This window comes from Periplaneta americana, chromosome 12 (assembly GCF_040183065.1).
Source record: "Periplaneta americana isolate PAMFEO1 chromosome 12, P.americana_PAMFEO1_priV1, whole genome shotgun sequence".
NCBI classification, from domain to species: Eukaryota; Metazoa; Arthropoda; class Insecta; order Blattodea; family Blattidae; genus Periplaneta; species Periplaneta americana.
In genome coordinates, this window is record NC_091128.1 from 133,520,549 (window position 1) to 133,541,994 (window position 21,446).

Here is a 21,446-nt window from a genome sequence, read left to right on the forward strand (position 1 = left end):
CAAATGAGCAGTCCCTATGATTGATACGCCTACAACCCCGCTGGAACAAAGGAACTCTGAACTATTACATGGATTTTCTTTCATTGTTAAAACGCCAATAGCCCTGTACCGGTAATCATATTGATGGGAAACGAGCGTGGTTCAATAAAAGCTGCCGTAATGCATTATTTTGGGTCTTCCAAAGCGGATTATTTTTCTCTTACTTAACAGCGTGATGCCAAATAAAATGTAAAGTGTTACACATGTAGGATGAATTTTATTAGTTCAAGTAGCGTAAATTAACAGTAAATATATTATATAAGAATTCTTGAAAATTATATTAAAGGAACACTCCACTAAATATGGCAACTTTCTTTCCTAATCATTTTTTCAGCGAAATTTTGAGAGCAAGTTTACTATGTAAAGGACTAATAAAATTCAAATTTTGAACTGCCAAATGTTTTTGGCATTTGATTTTTTACTTTTTTTATCTTTTTTTTTTTTTTTAGAAATATTTTCATACTCAACTTTTTAGTACAAAATGTCAATTTTTAAGCTTCATTTTTCTTACGTAATTTAACCATCTCACGTCCATAGCATCTTCAGCAATGGTTCACAATTTTACTATACAATGATGCTTGTGAACTCATCATTACTTATTGACATTTAATTGTTTTTAACTTATTATGTTAACATATTTCTCAAGATTTTACTTGCAACCGCAACATTATGATCAAGTCATACACTACTATCAATTAATTGTTATACAACGAATCGTCATAGCAATACGACATCGACCACAACAACTTAATATTATCCATCGTAACAAGTTGACTTTATTACTATTACAATAATGCATATTTAAAACATAATGATTTAACAGATTATCATGACATCAATTTAGTTTATACAAACATCTGTGTTAAACTCTCAAAACCTTCGTCGCCTATCCTAAGTCCTTCTGTATTTACACCATTTCCACAACAGTCAAATAGGATCCCATAAACCTCTCTCCCCTTGATTTTAACACATTGAAGATGCTTTTAAATTATATATGTAATATTTTCTGTGTCATACCATGTTAAAATATGCACATTTAATTTAAGAGGCTTATCTTTTAACAAGTATTTATTTGAGTCATTACATATTTTAATCTAATACAATAACTTGTTCACGACCATGAAGAACATGACATTAAATATGCATATTCATTACATAATTTGTTGCTGTGTTTTAGTATACTTTTCAGAAATTATTTTTAAATGTATTCATATACTCTAATTAATTAATTTGTGTACTTTAACATATATTATGCAATTTAAGTACAAATATCTTTGTCTGAAGATGCCCACAATAGGGTGAAAACGTTCATAAGGAAAATAAATGTGTTAACAAAATATTTGTAAGTTAACATCGTAATAAGTCAAGAAGGAAAATAAACAAAACTGTATTATCTCTTTATCTTTTTCATTTTTTTTGTTACATTCACAGGACATAGAGAAACATTTCTATGCATTCATTTTATGAAATATCTCACATGTTCGCTTTAAAAAAATTGAATTTTTGAAAATGTTATTTTTTTTTTCTAAAATACATGAATATTTATGTCACACATAACTATTAAAATTCGTTTTCGCTTTCTTTCCGAGATAAAAATTGTTTTACATTTTCATAGCGTGTTTTGGGAAAGCCACTGATTTAATTCCCAATAAGATATGTCAATTTAAGAGAGCAATGTGATATTATGATAATAAATTATTGAAAGAATTTCAATTTTGTCCTTTAAATGTGCAGAAATTTGATTCGAACAAATACAACACTTCAAAATTCCTTTTGAAGACGAAAAGTTACATTTGTTCGGATCAAATTTCTGCACATTTAAAGGACAAAATTATAATTATTTCAATCATATGTAATAATAATAATAATAATAATAATAATACACTCCTCTCTTAAATTGGCTGAGCGTATTGGGAATTACATCAATGGCTTTTCCGAAACACGCAACGAACTATTTCATATAAAATATTTTTTATTTCGAAAAGGAAGCAAAAACAAGGAAAATTGTATTAAACTTTTTTTGTTTAAAATAACTCAAAGAACAACCCCCTGAAATGAATGACATTATTTACGGTTCATTCTGTATATATACACACATATGTAAATATATATATATACACAAATATATACGGAAATTCAAAATATTTTTTCTCATATTACTATGTAATAGGCCTAATCAATAAAGAGAAGCTATGTATCTAAATGTTAATACTGTAGCTGCAGATTTTGTGCGTTTACAGTCACATATTAAAGTTATTTTGGCGTGCGTTCATGTAGGCTACTGTTCCCCCTTAATTTGTTAAGATATTTTCACAGACATTTTGATCAAGTTAAGAAAGAAAAACCCCACCGGCGTAGCTCAGTCGGCTAAAGCGCTTGCCTGCCGATTAGGATTTACGCTCGGGCGCTGGTTTAATTTTCTCTTGGGCTGATTACCTGGTTGGGTTTTTCCGAGGTTTTCCCAACTGTAAGGCAAATGTCAGGTAATCCAGAGCAAATCCTCTGGTCTCATCTCGCCAAATACCATCTGGCTATCACCTGGCTATTAACTGCTCTTCTTCCTCTAATTATGTTGCAAAAACGTATAATCAAAATTTGCTTGAAAAGGCGACTGGATTATCCAACAAATTTGATCCATTCTGAATTGAATGTTTTTAGAATTGACCAAATTTATAAATACTCTTTAATGAAATTCTATCATAAAAATAGAATGAAATTTGTAGCTCAGCCACATGATCATAATACAAGACGAAATGAAATTCTTAAATTAGTTGAACCTAAATGTTTCACATCTGCTGCTTTACTACACAGTACAAATTATGATCCACGTCTATATAATTCGATAATAAAATTTCATCCAGAATTGACTACTTTAAGCAATGAAATTTTCAGATCCAGAATTAAACAATTTATATGACAGACTTCCCTGTATTTATATTATGTACCATATATTGTAAAATAAGTTTATTTCTATCCTAAGTATATTTTTTCTATTTTATCTTGGTTACTATATCAGCATGACCTGTACTAATTATACTACTAATAATAATTTAATATTAATCCACCAATCTCAACATCGTCTCTTATTTCACTCAGTTATTACTATTATTATTATTATTATTACTAATTTTATTATCATCTTTATGTGACATTTTTTCTTAAGTATTTTGTCTACAAAGTAGGGTATGTATATTATGTAACGGAACTGTCCCCAAACACGAGCTTTGCTCTTTCGGGATATTTTAATGTAACGTTTTTTATGTATATGTTATTATTAAATAAATAAATAAATAAATAAATAAATAAATAAATAAATAAATAAATAAATAAATACAATTTTCATCGACGCTAAATAACCTCGCGTTTTTAAATAGACAAGTAAAAGAAAAGAAATAAGAAAAAAGTACAGAAGATGACATTACATGCAATGAATATATTTCTCTTCTCTCTAATCATTTTTCGAGACAAATCATTCTTGTAGTGATAGACATGCGTATGAAGACGACAAGATGGGATAATCGGTTGCACGCTCCTAAGTAAAGACAAGAAATATCATGCAGCACATCAAATGAAGAGTTCGCGGGAAAAACGATGAATGTCACAGTTTTCTTAAGGTTGATGTGATTATCTAATTCAATGAATCACTGAGAAATTTAATGTTGTTCTTATGAAAAATGGTAAAAAGGAGAATTATCACCACGAATACAGTAATCCTTTCCTTTATTTTCTATAGAAACAGCACTACATCTTGCAGTTATAGACTCAATTAGATCATTATGTAATCCTTAACAGAAATGTAACATTCATCGTTTCTCCCGCGAACTCTTAAAATGTCTTTCACTTTTTGTGATTTAACAATTACGAGATAATTTTATTTGTTTAATATTAAGTAACTAAATAATGAACCTGATACTACTATATTGTTTATGAAGTATCTCAAAGTACCTTGAAATTCATCATTTTTTGTTTTTATTTATAATATGATATAAGGTATAAAGTTTGAAGTGCTCGAAACAATAAATCATTTATATCTCAATGTTGAGTTCTCTCTTTCATTACAAATATGTTAAGGAAATATATTTTGCAGCTATGTCGTTTACATTTCTTTATAATATTTTCTTAAGGGAATTGGTTCTTTTCATTCATAATACTAAATAACATTTCGTATCAGAGGAATTTAGATATCATACAAGGATTTTACATTAATTACATGCACAAGTAATGATTTCGGTGTTAATTCTATTATAAGTTTAAAGATGAGTGATATCGCAAAATTTGTCAAATTGCCAAAACTAAAATAGATCTAGTCAATTCACCTGGCATGATTTTAGTTTGCAGTGCATTCACAGGTTCGTGACATTTCAAGCCAAGACAGCAGAAAAAGAAACAGGCAAGTGAATTAATTATTCTATGACCTTGACAAGACTAAAATAACTTGTCACGTGTTACATACTGGAGAGGTTCCATGTTGCAGTCTCACATATAGTACCTATTACGACTCATAACATTCCCTTCGCTGTACTGTTTGACGTCACCACTTGTTTTAGAAGATATTTTGAAGGTTTTCATATCAAAAACTCCACAAATATGTCCATTTCTCAGTATGAAAACTATAAAATTTAAAATGTTTGTAAATATGTTGTTTGCAATAGTTAATACAAAGTATTAGTTTTTCATCTTAAGAAAGTTCAATTTTCGGTACACAAACAGTAACAAACTTGCTACATTTTAATGTTGTAAATAAACGTTCCAGTAATTTAATTGTGGGGTTCTTCAATAAACGAACAGATAGTATAATAAAGTGTTTTCTCGTAATTTGAAAGTTTCGTAATTCGATTTTTAAAACTGACTGTCAGGATACGTTTTCATACCTTCTCTCTTCCTCTAGGAGTTTTGAAATCATGTTAACATGGGTACGAATTCCTTGAAAACAACTTCTGTTCACCCATTCACAAAGTACCCCTTTTCACTGAAGTTAGTAACTCTTGAAGTTGAAATAGTTGCCAAATGCTACACGAAGTAAATAAACAAGACAAATTTCTCTTCCTACCATGTAGAAGAAGACGTCTTACAGTAGGTTTAATGCAGCAAGGTTAGGAACCTAAAGATATTAAAATGATGAAACTTCGTTACACAGGTCATACCATTTTATTTTAAGAGTGTAAACAGCCCGTTTGTTAAGATTATTTCATACGTCACAAGGCGGAAGTATTTGGAAGAATTTCGTATATAATATGAGACGCATTCTTGAAGGACCTGGCAATTCAGTCAATATTGACCAGCGGTGACCAAAGCGGGTGTCGTGATTACATCATATAATCACAGACATTCAAAGGGGACGAGGAGTTTCCTGTACATTGCTGTGTGTTTCATTCATGTACAGTACAGAAGGCAAGCAGTGGCGGTATCATGTCGCTCTAGAAACTCTGTCTCTACAAGCACTAAGAGGTGGTTTCGTAAAGAATGAGAAGGAAAACTTTTTTGTTGTTCTGTCGGACAAAATGTAATATGTTTACTTTGCTCAAAGGTTCAATTAGGAGTATATAGAAACATTAATTGCCACGCTGAATAATGTATTATTATTATTATTATTATTATTATTATTATTATTGTTGTTGTTGTTGTTGTTGTTGTTGTTGTTGTTGTTGTTGTTGTTGTTGTTGTTGTTGTTGTTGTTATTATTATTATTATTATTATTATTATTATTATTATTATTATTATTATTATTACTGACCACTAAGTATGTGTTTCTATAATTCTTCTGTACGTGTATGAATATTGATTTTTTTAGATCTTCTCCCTAGAAGGATAAAATTATTAGGTTTTATCACAATTTTAATCTTCTTAATCTTTACATGAGAGAACTATTTATTAGTTATTCATTTAATAATAATAATAATAATAATAATAATAATAATAATAATAATAATAATAATAATAATATTGTAGAAAAACTGATTCAATATTATGTGCCGACGAACTGTTGAACGCCAGGAATTGACATGTCTTAAATCATAGCCAGGTAGAGAAAGATGAGATAAATAAATGTAAAGAAGTCGGCTACCTAATGAGGTTTGAAATATCTCGTGCTCTAAAGCCTTTTAATACAACAGAATTTCTCAAAAGACTAATGATTAAAATACCTTAAATAACTTGTCCATAAGAAGTTTTTAATTTTGAAAAGCTACGAATATCTCGACCAAGTATCGAGAGAAGAATTTAGAAAATTCGTGATTATATTCAAAAGGAAGGTAAAAAAAAAAGCAAGAAAAATCGTATATTATTCACTGGCTCTTGATGACAGCAGTGACATTACTGAAACAGCAAAGCTTGAAATTTTTATCCGCGGGATTGATCAAGATGTTAGTACAGGAACCATCACTGGTTGTAGTTTTCATGCCAAGTACCTTTCCTCCGTCTCCTTACTTCATAGGCTGTCTGTTGCATGTAATCACTGGAGTTCGAGTTTTGGTCACCGTTGATATTGACTCATGAAGGCATTCAAATTGAAGTGATATTTCTTATATAGACAGAAATTTGTAAATTAATAGTGGATTCAAAACCCCACAATTTTCACAACATACTTTTATTCACCCCTCAAAAAAGCACAAAATTTGAAAAACTCATATTCAAAATTCTACTCCTCATTTCTATTTCGGATACTGGCTTTTGAACACGATTTGCCGTAATGAAGTAAGATTAGCATCTTAAGGTTATTAAAATGATTACTTTTTTCCACAGGTTAAGCTATTTTACTTTAAGAGTACTATAAATGTCGTGTTTGTTAAATTATTTCATACGTCTCAAAGCAGAAGCATTTTCGAACATTATATAACTCGGTCAAGTTATTTTTAAACTTGGAAATTCAGTCAATATTGATTCCATTTGTCTTAAAACATACAAATTGAGCGTTTGTTCTATAGTCCTATACATAAACGTATAAATCTTAAAACTGATAACCGATTCATGAAATAAATAAACAAGACGTTTTACTTTCTACGCTGCAAGATAGGTCGTCTTACATAGTATGTCTTGATGGAGTAAGTTTAGTGTGTTATACTAACTAGGCTATATTAAAATGATAAAACTTTTTTACGCAGGTTAAACTATTTCATTTTAAGAATACAAATGGCGAGTTTATTAATATGATTTCATACGTCTCAAAGCCGAAGCATTTGGAAGATTTTCGAACATTTTATATAACCGAGACAAGTATTTTAAAAACCTGGTAATTCGGTCAGTATGACTCAAGCATCTTAACGCATACGAATTAAATTCTTTCTTTTATAGACCTATATACGCAGAAATCTGAAAATTTATGGCACATTCAGAACCCCACACTTTCGACAACATTCTTCCGGTCAACCCTTCCCTATAAAAACATGACTTGACTAGCACATGTTTTGAAATTGGAGAGGTGGATTCCAAAACGGCCTAAGTCAAAATGACAAGTCATGAGAAAAATGACAAAATTGATAAAACGAATTTGACGCTCCTAGCGTCTCCATTTTTTTTCAAAAGGACCTAAGTTAAGACTTAGGAGTCTCTGTTAAATAAACTTACACAGTTTATGTAAAGACTTAAGAAGAACCAAACGTGACTTTTATAAATTTTCAACATGTAGGCTATACTTTTTATTTTTTCCCTGGAAACATCAAAGATAACTACATGAAATATTTCATGTAAATTTTCTGTAACATAATTAATAAATATCCAAACGTACACTGAAATTGGTTAACTAGTTTGATCACAACTAAAATCTTAATTCTGGATAAAAGAAAAATAGAACGATGTTGCATTAAAGTACCAATATATCAGGATATATGAATCACATGGAAGAATTGCTCATTTCCTTGCATCAAAAATGAGAAGGACATTATTGGATGCCTTACAAATGATACTACTGAAATCATTTCATATAACAAATCAATAAATGAAATTTTATAATTATAAATTAATACATTTTTTCAGTAAAAATTATTTCTGGTATGCAAATTTTTCAACTTACCTTACGTAAAAATGGCAAGAAAATGAAGATACCATCAATTCCAAATGTCATGTAAAATTGTATAGCTTTAGTTCCATAAGTTTTAGAGATATTGACACTTTAAGGCAACGTTGTTTTAATTTTTGTTTATATTTTAAGATTTGTAATATAATCAAACTATGTAACCAATTTCAATGTACTTTTGAATACTTATTCATTATCATATGGTAAATTTACAAGAAAAATTTCATGCAGATATCTCTGACATTTCCAGAGAAAAAAATAAAAAGTGTATATGTTCATAGAAACCTTAATAACTTTGAAACGTATAGACATAAATATAGAACTAAAAATACGAATTCTCTGCGTTTGTGTGAACCTAAACGTAAAACCAATGCGGCTTTTTATCATAGCATGAGTCAAGGTCCCAGATTATTAAACAAATTTGATTCTAATATTATTTTAACCACGAATCCTCTCCAAATTCATAAAAAAATAAATAAATAAAATTTGTATTGGATTTATAGTTTGGGTTTAAACATATTAAACACTTTTTAATCTGTATTCACTCTCAATTTTAATTTTATTTTTGTCTGTATTGGAATTCCCTCCTGAGCACGAGTCTTACTCATTCAGGAGTGGGCTAGTTTATCTTACATTGTATTAACTTGTATTTACTTCAAGCTTACTAGCAATAAAATAAATACATAAATATATGTTCAAAATGTAGAAAATCACGTCTGGATCATCTTAAAAAGGATAAATTGAAACGTGAATAAAATAAGTTAAACTATAAAGAAAAATGACAGTCCACTTTGGAATCCACCTCTTCAATTGCATGCCTCAATTATATTTCGTAGGCTGGTTTCGGAACACAGCTGACACGATGGGTTGTCGTACCTGTTGGAGGAGGTGCGCATCCGCTCTGCCGAGCCCGACGACGGCCACGAGGTACGAGGCACATGTGCCCACGCTGAGCACGGCACAGTAGCGGAGCCTCAGGGGCAGCGTCACGAAGAGCAGGTAGTCCAGCAGGAGCACCCATCCCAGGGAGTCGCGGCCCGTCACGTCGTTCTTCTTGAGGAACAGGTGCGCGAGAAGCTGCGAGTTGGCGAGGTGCCAGGCGAGATGGGGTATGGCCGCCCAGACGGAGCAGTGCTGGATGCCGCGGCAGCACCAGGCCAGGAGTCCGAGGTTCAGGCCGAGGAAGGCGATGGTGAGGCCGCGCATGATGGCGTCCTGTCCACTGGGCACCAGTAACATATACACATCGTACAGGATCGCGGCGTACAGAAACACTTCGAGGCCGGCCCGCTTCTGCTTCACGCTGTAGGACTGGTAGAGCTTTTCCAGTGCGGGATCCCGGAAGGAGCGCTGGAGGAAACGGAACGGGGTGGTTTGGAGCAGCGACTGGCCCCCCGGATCACCGCCTCCCGCACACAGCTCCTTCTCCACCGCCATGCTTCTAGAGAGCTGCGTCCGCCGGCGCCATGCGTGCGGCCGCTCTCGGCTTGCTCCTCCTGCACACTGACTCGGGAGGCGGCGACGCTCCGTCTCTGTCTAGCGTCCCCGCTGCAAGCGCCGCTCCGCCCCCGACAGACACGACCTAACCAATCAATACCGCAACCTAACCCTCGGACCGGCGCTGCGACCCTCAAGGAGCGCAACTCCGCTAGATTGTCGCAATAAACTGCAGCTCCCCCGGGAGGTTTTCACATTTTTGACACCTTCTGTCTACATTCCCGATTCATTCCAAGAATGCAGAGAGTGTCACTGCACTGGAACGGGACGTTCGCGTACTTCCAACCCGACTGGTAGGCCCGCGAGCTCGGGTTTATTTATGGCATCCAAATGCATTACTCTGTAAACAAAGCAACACAGTTCTGAGTCATTACAAACGTCACAACTGTTCCGCGGTACATCATCTGAATAAAAATGGTAGCTTATATAGTAATTAAGTATCCATATTTTAATCTTAAGGACTACCGAATACACTAAATATTTTATTTCTATATTCTTTTGCATTTAGTTTAACTAAATCATCAAATGTGGACATCTAATTTTGTGCTGTTCTACAAGACAAAAATTTTAATCTGACGAATATATTACTTTTCTTTTGTATGTATCAAACTATGTACTTCGTGTCTTACTAATATTATTATTATTATTATTATTATTATTATTATTATTATTATTATTATTATTATTATTATATTAGTAGTAATAGGCTAGTAGTAGTAGTATGTTTTTATTGGGTTATTTTACGACTCTGCATCAACATCTAGGTTATTTAGCGTCTGAATGATATGAAGGTGAAAAGCACTGAAAGTTACCCAGCATTTGCTCGTATTGGGTTGAGGGAAAACGCCGGAAAAAACCTCAACCAGGTAACTTGCCCCGACCGGGATTCGAACCCGGGCCACCTGATTTCGCAGCCAGACGCGCTGACCGTTACTCCACAGGTGTGGACTAGTAGTATGGTTTTATTCTTGCTTATTTATTTGGTTTCAAATTATTTTATATGTAAGTTTCTATTACCACCTGAAATTAGTGACATTAATTCTGTAGTGATCAGGAAAAGTGACACAAGTCAGTTTCCACAAACCTTATTTGATAATTTATTGACAACTTACGGAACATCTGTTCGCTTGGAAAAAAAAAATACATAGGTATTCCTCCCATTACAATAATTCATACAGAAAAAAATCAAATCGACATAAACCAGTGTAAGTTGTCAATAAATTATCAAAAAATGTTTGTGAAAACTGACTTATGTCACTTTTCCGAAGCACTGCAGAATTAAGGTCCATCCCTGTACACGTCTTAAATAACTGACGATATTATGATAATTTTTGCCATTACATTTATCTAGCAAAAATTAAAATCTCTTCTGCTGTAAAATCACTTTTCTTTCTTACTCTACTTAATTCCCTTTTTAGTCCGACTTACATCGGGTAGGGGATAGAGATTCATCTGGTCGTACAATGAACATTTCACAAATGCAGGCCTCCTTGGTCATGGGGTCCTTATGAGGCTCGGCCACCGCAGAGATATCACATAACAATGACACCTAGTCCCGTAGAAGGAAGCTAAATTTCTTTCATTGTCCACGTCGGGAATAGAGTCTTGGACCACTTGGTTGGAAAACGCACACGCAACCTACATAGCTACAGAGAACTGTACAATCACCATTAATAAGAACTAAGGACGTAGTGCATTTGAAATAACATCATATAGAGGAATTCATAACCATTGAAGTACCTAATGTTAACTACCTCAATTTATTTGATCATCTGCTATAATTAAACATAACACAGACAGGTGTTACAACACAAATATTACTCCATAAAATGTTATCATTGTACATTCAACGTAAATATTATTCTTATGGGAGTGTGTGTAACTGTGTATGATACTGTAATTTAAGTCTAATCGTCAAGACAAAGGAATTCTGTAATGTGTTAGCTGTACCAGATAGAAAATGTCTTAATAGTACATAAAATAAAATAAAGAATACAGCGCAATGTGACGCATAAATCGGACAGTTGAATTAAGAACAAATTGTAACAAATAAATACACGTTTCAAGCTCATATAGATACTTGTATGTTATATAATCTGACTAATTTGTCACAAAGAAATTACAAATGAATCTGACTCAGCTGAGCTACAACAAGATATTAATAGTACCTATTTTTAGGTGGAGCATTGTTAACAAACTCAACTTTAATATTAAAATATGCTCAAACATTACCTTCACTCGTAATACTAACTCTCTGGATTACACGTATAACTAAAAATTAGAAAAGGTCACTTCAGTAAATGATTTAGGAGTGGTAATCTCTCATGACCTATCCTTTTTAACACATATAAAAGCAATTGCGAATAGAGCCTTCAAACAACAGATGACAGCGCCTCGCCATCCTAACGGCAAACACCAGCCATCTCCTCCTCGCCCCGTTCCGTGATCACTTGATCAAATCTCAGTCCCCCTCGCGTATGTTGTACCTAAGAGGTTACGTCCAATTTCGGCTTCCCCTTCAAAATTTTCTAGAGCTCCTTCAGTGGAGCAGCGTAACCCGGAGTGAGACTAGTGGCCAACAGGCTTGGAGCTCACATATTTAGTTTTGTACAGCCCGCAACTCCTTGCAAGGACGCGTTTTGCGTACCTTTTAAATTTGTCGTCCCAATTCTCTTTCGATTTTTCGAGCCTTCAAACTGGTAGGTTTCATCTACAGGAACTCAAAAGATCTCAGGAATGTTGAAACTGTCTTAAAAATATATAATAGTTTAATACGAAGTAAATTAGAGTACGCATCTATAGTTTGGAACCCTCACTATCACTCGCACTCGGTCATTCTAGAGAGAGTACAGAATAAAATCCTAAAACTGCTATATATGAAAAAACAGTCATGTTACAACATATTCCAATCTTATGAATCCATGCTGGTTGAATTTAACGTACCATCTCTCAGTAGTCGCAGGATAAGAGCACAACAAATGTATTTGTTCAAAACCATTAATGGCTTAATAGACAACCCTAATCTTCTACAGCTAATTAGTTTCAATATTGGTAAATCAAATTTGAGAACGCGATCTCTCTTTTATTTACAGACAACAAAAACAGTATCTCATAAAATGTCTCCACTTTTATTAATGCTTCGAATTTACAATCATCTATCAAATAAACAGGATTTAGATTTTTCGTTATCGTACAATATGTACAAGAAAAAGCTATGTAAAGCATTACTTGAAACACATGTTCTGTGTTGGTGAGTTTTTTTTTAATAAATTAATTGAGCCTATTGGGCCTGCTGTGTAGTGCTGCATATTGAATTTTTAACATGGTGTTGTATTTGCTCTGCAATTTGCCAATTATAGCTACGCCTACATTTTGCATTTTTGGCTGTGATGTCTGTACTTGGCTCTTTTTGATTTGTTTTTATTTGGTGTTTTTCATTTATATCTGTATCTGTCTTTTTTATTTAGTTGGTATCTATTTGTTTTTTTTTTCCTTCTCTTTTCCATTTTTAATTTGTAATTACACTTGTATCTGTTTTACCTTTTTTCGTGTTGTATGCAATATGTTTTTTTATCTGTACTATCTATTGTAATTGGGGGCTTTGCCCTGTTATGGACATAAATAGATAAATAAATAAATAATCAAAGAGCTTCTTGAAAAAAAATACTAGGATTGCAAAGAGTTAGTGGATTAATAAAAAAAAAGAGTAATAAATATTCTTTATTATGCAATAAAACGACGTAGTTCAATCCATACCTCTCGCTCATGATGTTATGTTTATAATTTTAATTATTGTTGTTATTACTCGCCACTACCAATAGATTTGGGCTATTCAGTTATTACAATGCCATTTCAGTGGATAGCATTATTTAAGGGGATACTCCACTAAAAGTGACAACTTTCTTCCTAATCATTTTTCTTAATCAAATTTTGAGAGCACGTTTACTATGTAAAGGACAAACAAAATCCAAATTTTGAACTGCCAAATGTTTTTGGCTTTTGATTTTGATTTTTTTTTATAAATATTTTCATACCCAAGTTTTCAGTAGAAGATATATTTTTAAGCTTCTCTTCTTGGTACATTCACAAGACATTGTAATTAATTGTAATTATAATTGTAATTGTATTCTTTAATAATAATAGTTTTATTTTCCCTGGCAGAGTTAAGGCCATCAGGCCTTTTCTTCCACTCAACCAGGATCAAATCACATACAGAAAAAATACATACCGGTATACAAATATGAACTTAAAAATAATAATAAACATAATTAAGTAGAAAAGAGAGATTGAATACATATACACAATCAGTATTAACTTTGAAATAACAATAATAAAAAAATATATATGTAATAAAAAAAGAGACTGAATACATAATCACAAACAGAAAAATACATTCTAGTATACAAGTATTAAGTTAAAAGAAAAAAAAGAATTAGTACATATGAATATAATCTCACAACTAAAGGAATAGTACAATTAGTATGATCAGCACAGCACGGGTTACATTGAGACAATGACAATTACCTAGATATTAGTGTTAATGGAAAAATAAAGTAATGACTGTGTAAAATAATAATAATAATAATAATAATAATAATAATAATAATAATAATAATAATAATAAATAAAAATTATACCTAAAAACTAGTTCTGTGCATTTAAAATATTTCTAAACAACCTAATTTTAAACAACTGAGGACTAAGACTACCCCTGATTTCCAGCGGCAGCGAATTCCATGAGCGGGCCATGGCTATTGAGAAAGAATTTGAGTACAGAGATGTCTGATGACGTGGTATTGATCAGACATCTCTGTACTCAAGTTCTTTCTCAGTACATATTCTTAATATTGTAGTTATAATCCCTTGGTAGAGGGGAAGAGAAGGCCTGATGGCCTTATCTCTACTAGCTTAAATAAATAAATAAAAAAGACATAGAGAATCATTTGTATGCATTCATTTTATGAAATATCTCATTTATTCACTTCATTAATAATTAATGACGACAATTATTGTCGTGAAGTTTTGAAAATTTTATTTTTTCTACAATTCATGAAACAAAATATTAATAAAATAAACTAGCAGCACTTCTTACAAAATTAATAATAATAATAATAATAATAATAATAATAATAATAATAATAATAATAATAATAATAATACTTTATTGCCACAACAAAGGTACATATTACTTTTTCATATAAAAACACTCTAGCAACACCAGAAAGAGTAAGTTACATACTCGTGCTCAGGGGGCATTCCACATAATGTCGAGACCTTTTATTAAATAACAGAGTAAAAAGTAAAAAAAAAAAGAAATAGAAAAGAAAAAGAAAAAACAGATATCACAATAATTGAACTTCAAATTTTCTCTCTAAATAAGGAGCATCAGCAAAGTGTATGTTTGGGAATTTAGCTATTAGGCCTATCATGTTATAAAGCCTTGGACCGAAGTTGCTACTGTAATTATAAGCTACAGTTGTAGTACATTTAGGAACTGCCAAGCATATGTTGTCTGATCTTTTGGTTTTATATTTATGTGAATATAAATTAAATATATTTAAGTTTTTATGTAAGAAATTCAATAATACATTGTTATAAATTTGATGGAAGTCAGATACTTTAAATTCTGAATACAACAGTCCTGAAGGATAATCAAGAGGTTTATTAAGACATATTTTTATTATTCTTTTCTGTATAAGAGTTATTGGCATGAGGGAGGTACTATAGAAACATGCAGCTACCTCATAAATACTTGCAGTAAAATTTTCATCCAGATTGATTAATATTTGGCATAGAGTTGGTGTTGAATCAAGAAAAATAAACTTACAGAATAACTGATTTGAAAATAAAATGATTATTTATGTAACACATATCTATCAAAATTCTCCTCCGCTACATTCATTTAGTAACTTCAGGGAGCCAACTTTAGAACAAAAAGTTATTAGATTTATAAAAAAAAATTTGTAAAAGAGAATTCTTCGATGAAAAAATAATTTGACAGTTCTTTAAATGCTACGTCCCCTTACAGTCTTAATTAAAAATTAAACCTATTTGTAATCAGAACTGAACTAAATCCATTTGGGTTATGGAAATATACATTCTAAAGAAGTGAAATAGTTAATAAAAATATTTTAGAAAACTTTTTGTGATTTTTAGTGGAGTCTTCCTTTAATTGTTACCTAGTCACGTCTCAGATTGCAAGCTCATTTCTCTGCAGTTCCGTATCTGCGCTTGGGCGTGGATTCGAGTCCCGCTTGAAGTCATTTTCTTGTTTCTTTCCCGAGGTTTTCCCCAACTGTGACAAGAGTGTCAATTAAACATACTGTATGACGAATCCTTCATCTTGCCAAACACCATTTCACAATAATTACAAATTAAAACGATGCTAAATAATCTAGTGGTTAATACAGCATTGTTAAATAAGTAACTAAAAATAATTTTTCTTTTACTTTCTAGTTTTTTTTACTATTATTTTAAGGAGAGAGAAAATATATACTTCTAGACTGTGGTAATAATACCTATCTCGAATAGGTCAATACAAGATGCCTTCTGCCGTACATCAATGTACGGTGCATTTCTTTATTCTGCTGGACATATAGAGTGGTCCGTTTGGGAAGATAAAGTAAAATATGTTCCTACTTAACAATATGATATACAGAGTGTTTCAGGAGGAGTCACCGCCACTTACGGACCATATTTCCGAAGACATTTTGAGCAAAAAAGTCATATAAGGGTCCTATTCTCAATATTTTCAGTTACACTAACTTGAAGTTGGTTGTAAAATACCTTTGTGCGAGATCGTGCGTATTTGCTTGTTTTCCGCACAGAACCAATAATAATTTAATAATAATAATTTATTTATTTAATCTGGCAGAGCTAAGGCCAGTAGGCCTTCTCGGTAAGTGTGAAATACCACATTCAGTATTCCCAACGTAATACACATAACAATTTCCCTCTTCTTACCGCTTAAGCGCGACATTCATTTTACTGCTTTAGGCTTTTAATATATTAATTTTAGAGACGTTTAACATAGTAATAATTATAAATTGGAAACTTACCACTGCAATTTCACCTAAATTGCAATGTTAATTATTGTTTTTAAATATTTGCAAAAATTAAGTAAAGTCTACTACTCCACGAAACTTATTGTATTCCTGATACAAGTAACATTAAGGAAGCCGTGAAAAAATCAACAAGATTCCAGATGCCGATGTTATTACTGCAATATGTTATATAAATAATATTGTTAAAATATTAAAATGAAAAATAAATCATTACATAACCTTACCGTTTGTTTTAAGTTCGCATTTAGACTGGGGGGAAAAAAAGACAGACGTAAATCACGGCCTGCTGGAGTATAATAAACACAGAAAACATTTTATAGCAAGAATGTTGAAGAAAGATTTTTTTTTCTTTGCTAATTTGCCGTCATTGAACAGAAACCAAGATGGAGATTTCATTGCAACTAATTAGAAATTCGTCTTTCAGGTATGTAATAAACGATCTTCGCACAAAATAATGTACGATACACGAGCGGTATGTTTGTTTTCATGTTCTCGGAAATTAAAAAAGCTCAACTACGTTTCGCTTTTTCAATCTTTTCCTCGACCATGAAAACTTCAACATACCGCTCTTGTAACGTATATTACTATTTTTCTTTAGTTTTAAGGCTAAAAGAATATTACAAATAGAGAATTAATTTTTCAGAAATATCAATTCTTTAATTGTGTTGTTAATCCATAATAGCTTTTGTAGAGAAATTTTTGTCAATTTTTTAATTACAAAATTATATTTTTTTACGCAATTACCACGACAATTGTTACAAATCACGTCACTTTCGTAAACTTTTTGAAGACTAGGATGCAAAAGTGAACTGTAAAGAATCAAGTTGCTAGAAGTCGTGTGAAAAAAAAAAAAAAAAAAAAAAAAACATTATCAGCCCCGATCAGAATATTTCCTTATCAGCTAGACCTTCTTTGAATAATTAACCGTTCGTTTCTTTATAATTTAGAACATTAGTCATTCTACTAATACTGCTGGAGCGCACGATAATGCCACAGTTAAGGCGTTGCCCCGCAAGCCAGAAGATCGCGGATTCGATTCCCAATAGAGTCTGTTGATATAATCCTCCTGCCGCTAGGGTTTACTCATTTTCTAACAGAAAGCCGGCGGACCCATAAGACGACATCCCTACTGCCATTAATGCTGATTTTCCAGAAAACGTACGAGCCTTAACCTCTCTCCATCCTGTGGGTCTCTCTACCTAAATAGAAATAGGCCTACCTTGACCATTAAGGCTGGTTCACAAGAAACCGGGAACGGAAACGAGAACGAGAAAGGGAATATTGTTAAAATAAATGTATTTAAATGTGAGCAATGAACTATTGTGAAACGGAAACGACAACGAGAACGAGAACGGGAATATTGTTAAATGTATTTAAATGTGAGCAATTAACTATTGTGAAATGGAAACGACAACGAGAACGAGAACGAGAATAGTATTAAAATAAATGTATTTAAATGTGAGCAATTAACTATTGTGAAATGGAAATGACAACGAGAACGAGAACTGGAATATTGTTAAAAGAAATGTATTTAAATGTGAGCAATTAACTATTGTGAAACGGAAACGAGAACGAGAACGGAAATATTGTTAAATGTATTTAAATGTGAGCAATTAACTATTGTGAAACGGAAACGAGAACGATAACGGGAATATTGTTAAATAAATGTATTTAAATGTGAGCAATTAACTATTGTGAAACGGAAACGAGAACGGGAATATTGTTAAAATAAATGTATTTAAATGTGAGCAATTAACTATTGTGAAACGGAAACGACAACGAGAACGAGAACGGGAATATTGTTAAAATAAATTATTTAAATGTGAGCAATTAACTATTGTGAAACGGAAACGAGAACGGGAATATTGTTAAAATAAATGTATTTAAATGTGAGGAATTAACTACTGTGAAACGGAAACGAGAAAGAGAACGGGAATATTGTTAAAATAAATGTATTTAAATGTGAGAAATTAACTATTGTGAAACGGAAGCGAGAACGAGAACGGGAATATTGTTAAAATAAACGTATTTAAATGTGAGCAATTAACTATTGTGAAACGAAAACGACATCGAGAACGACAACAGGAATATTGTTAAAATAAATATATTTAAATGTGAGCAATTAACTATTGTGAATGCTCACATTTAAATACATTTATTTTAAAAGTATTCCCGTTCTCGTTCTCGTTGTCGCTTCCGTTCCCGGTTTGTTGTGAACCAGCCTTTACTGCTACCGGCGCTGCTTTTCCTTGGGATTGACACTAGCATTACGTTGCTATTAAAACTGTTTCACAAATATTTTTCCTTAGTTTAATTTTGGAAGTGATGATTCATCTCATACTTAGTGGAATAAGCTGCCACTATAATGTGCTAAACATAAAATCTCACCATTCAAATGTTTCCTACACGCCAGTTTGATAGACTACAATGCATTGTGTTGTTCTGTACCAAGAAACGTTTTCAATAGAATGTCAAAGGAATGAAAATGAAGAGTAAACTCTCGTAGTAAGGTTTGAAGTTAAATATCCATTAAATTTACATCATAGTTAATGACAGTGTCCTCATGTTTAACTACGTGCTTCCTCCCCTTCTTGAGATCATTCTACATTTATTAGCAAATTAAAGTGTTTGTAAACATAACATGTCAAAGAAAATGTAATTTAAATATTTATGTATGTCAGTCAGCCATCATAATGGTAAGATAAACGCTTTGAGTATCTAAACACAGGTAATTAAAATTTATCTCAAGGACAATAGAATCTCTAAGACTACATTCCTGAATCATTAGGTCGAAACCTTCCTGAAAATGTCGTACACGGATGCACAAATTAAATTGCCTATGCGAACTCACTCACTCACTCGCTCATTCGTAAAGTTCTTCCCAAGAGCAGGTATTTCGTTGCAAATCAGCATTCTCTAATTTTCCCTCTTTTTCGCCTTCCTCTTATAAGTAAACATTCTGATGGAGGCAAATAAAAAAGTTAATTTTTTTTCATTCGCCATATTAATAATATCAAAAGAAGTGCTTATACAAATTTTAGCCACTCGATCGCAATTACAAGGCCGTCCAGAAAGTGATTTTCCCTGGGGCCGTTTACAGAAAAAAACACAATTGCATTTATTGAAAGAGCTACAGCAATTGTTGCGATATTTGTCAACATATCCCCCACTGGAACTGAGACATTTGTCATACCATAGCATCAATTTTTGTATCCTTGTGTCGTAGAAGTCAGCCGCCTGGGATCGGAACCAGCGTTTTGTCAGCCGACTGCATCTCTCTGTCAATCCCTTGATATAATAAATGTCTCAATTCCGTTGGGGAATACGTTGAAAAAATAGCTCAATTATTGCTGTGTCTGTTCCAATAAATTTTTTAATGAAACTGTGTTTTCTTTCTGTTAACGGCCCCTGACGAACTTATTTTTTACGGTCCTCGTAATTGCGGTCGAGTGGCCAAAATTTTGTATAAGCACTTCTTTTGACATTATTAACATGGTGAAAGAATTTTTTTTCTCGTTGTTGGTAACTCTATAGCATCTATTAGATGCTTTATGGTTGTGCTAACATATGGAGTTACTTGTCAACAATGTGACGCTGAAACGTGTGTTCAGGTTACTGCCCAGCGATAGTCCTGATGTATTTTTATATTTGAAGAATCCACTGCAAGAATGATGGATGTCACTTTCTTGTCGAAAATGAACCAAGACTGTTAATGCATAGCTTAAAACATATAGAATGTACATAGAGTGTTACATGGCATTAACACTGATAGTCATTGTCCAGTAATGATCGGAAAATCGCAGTTAAGCTTTGAACACTAAGCATTTCAAACTTTCAATTGCTTCTCCTGAAAAATGTGTTCCAAATGACATCCATCAGTCTTGCAGTGGACTCTTCATTTGTGATGATTGGTTAATTAATATTAACCCGGCACACTCATAATCACACTCACACTCATACAAATTTCCAGACTCTAGACACCCAGGGAATTCCTCTTCAAGAAAAATTCACCGAGAGTCGAGGCCGGGAATCGAACCCGGGACCTCCTGATCTGGAAACCAGCATGCTGATCAACAGACCACGGAGGCAGTCTAAAAGAATTAAAATTAACTTTTTTGTCTTCCTCCATCAAAATGTTTGCTTGTTTCTCCGCATAATTATGATCGATATCTTCTTCTGCCTCGAACTTTTCTTCCGTTCTTAGTGGACAGTGAACTATTGTCTAGAACAGACTCGTGCACGATAGCGATGAATAATTTATTGTAAACTTTTTTATGAATTATCCATAAATGCTTGGGAGAGCATTACTTGCTTTCAGTGAACCAATGATCCTCAAGAGAAATATTCCCATCCGTCCGCTCTTCCTGGTAATCCAGTGTCTCTTTGTGAAGCATATCCTAATGACCAGGACTCCAGTGAATTCAACGTATTCCGTTCCATCAGTTCAAAGTGAGTTTCTTTGAGGAATTGACGACCAAAAGGGGTCAAAGCTACATTAGATAGAGATTTCAAAGGTGCCTGACGGAGCCATGTAGGCTCTTGAATTCCCACGAACACAAAATTGTATTTCAATGGTTTTTCTTGGGAAATCAGTGGAATAATTTCCGAGGCTCTGATTAATTTTCTCATAGACCTCTATCACAAGCAGAGCGCTTCCTCTGCGATGTCCCACCTCTGTCAGGGCCTTTCAGGAGGAAACAATCACTGTTGAGCAGAAAGTTTAACAAAACCAAAGCACTTCTAACTGATCCTTTTTGTTTGAGTAATTTCTTCATTGCATGACCTCATTGGTATTTTGAACGTTAACGTAAACGTGATATTGATATGAGAGATAC

At 32.8% G+C, this 21,446-nt stretch overlaps 1 protein-coding gene across 4 annotated transcripts in view; it reads right to left on the reverse strand.

Moving 5' to 3' along the window:
* LOC138710896 (adenylate cyclase type 3-like) overlaps window positions 1-9,608 on the reverse strand; it is a 780,256-nt gene extending 770,648 nt beyond the window's left edge. For 3 of the 4 annotated variants that reach the window (XM_069842085.1, XM_069842087.1, XM_069842086.1), the window contains exon 1: window positions 8,927-9,566. In XM_069842085.1, coding sequence (XP_069698186.1) covers window positions 8,927-9,487 — 561 coding nt within the window. In that variant the 5' untranslated portion in view covers window positions 9,488-9,566. Of the gene's footprint in view, window positions 1-8,926 lie in introns of all 4 variants that reach the window. The other variant, XM_069842084.1, reaches the window with a different exon arrangement.
* Window positions 9,609-21,446: the final 11,838 nt, after the last annotated feature.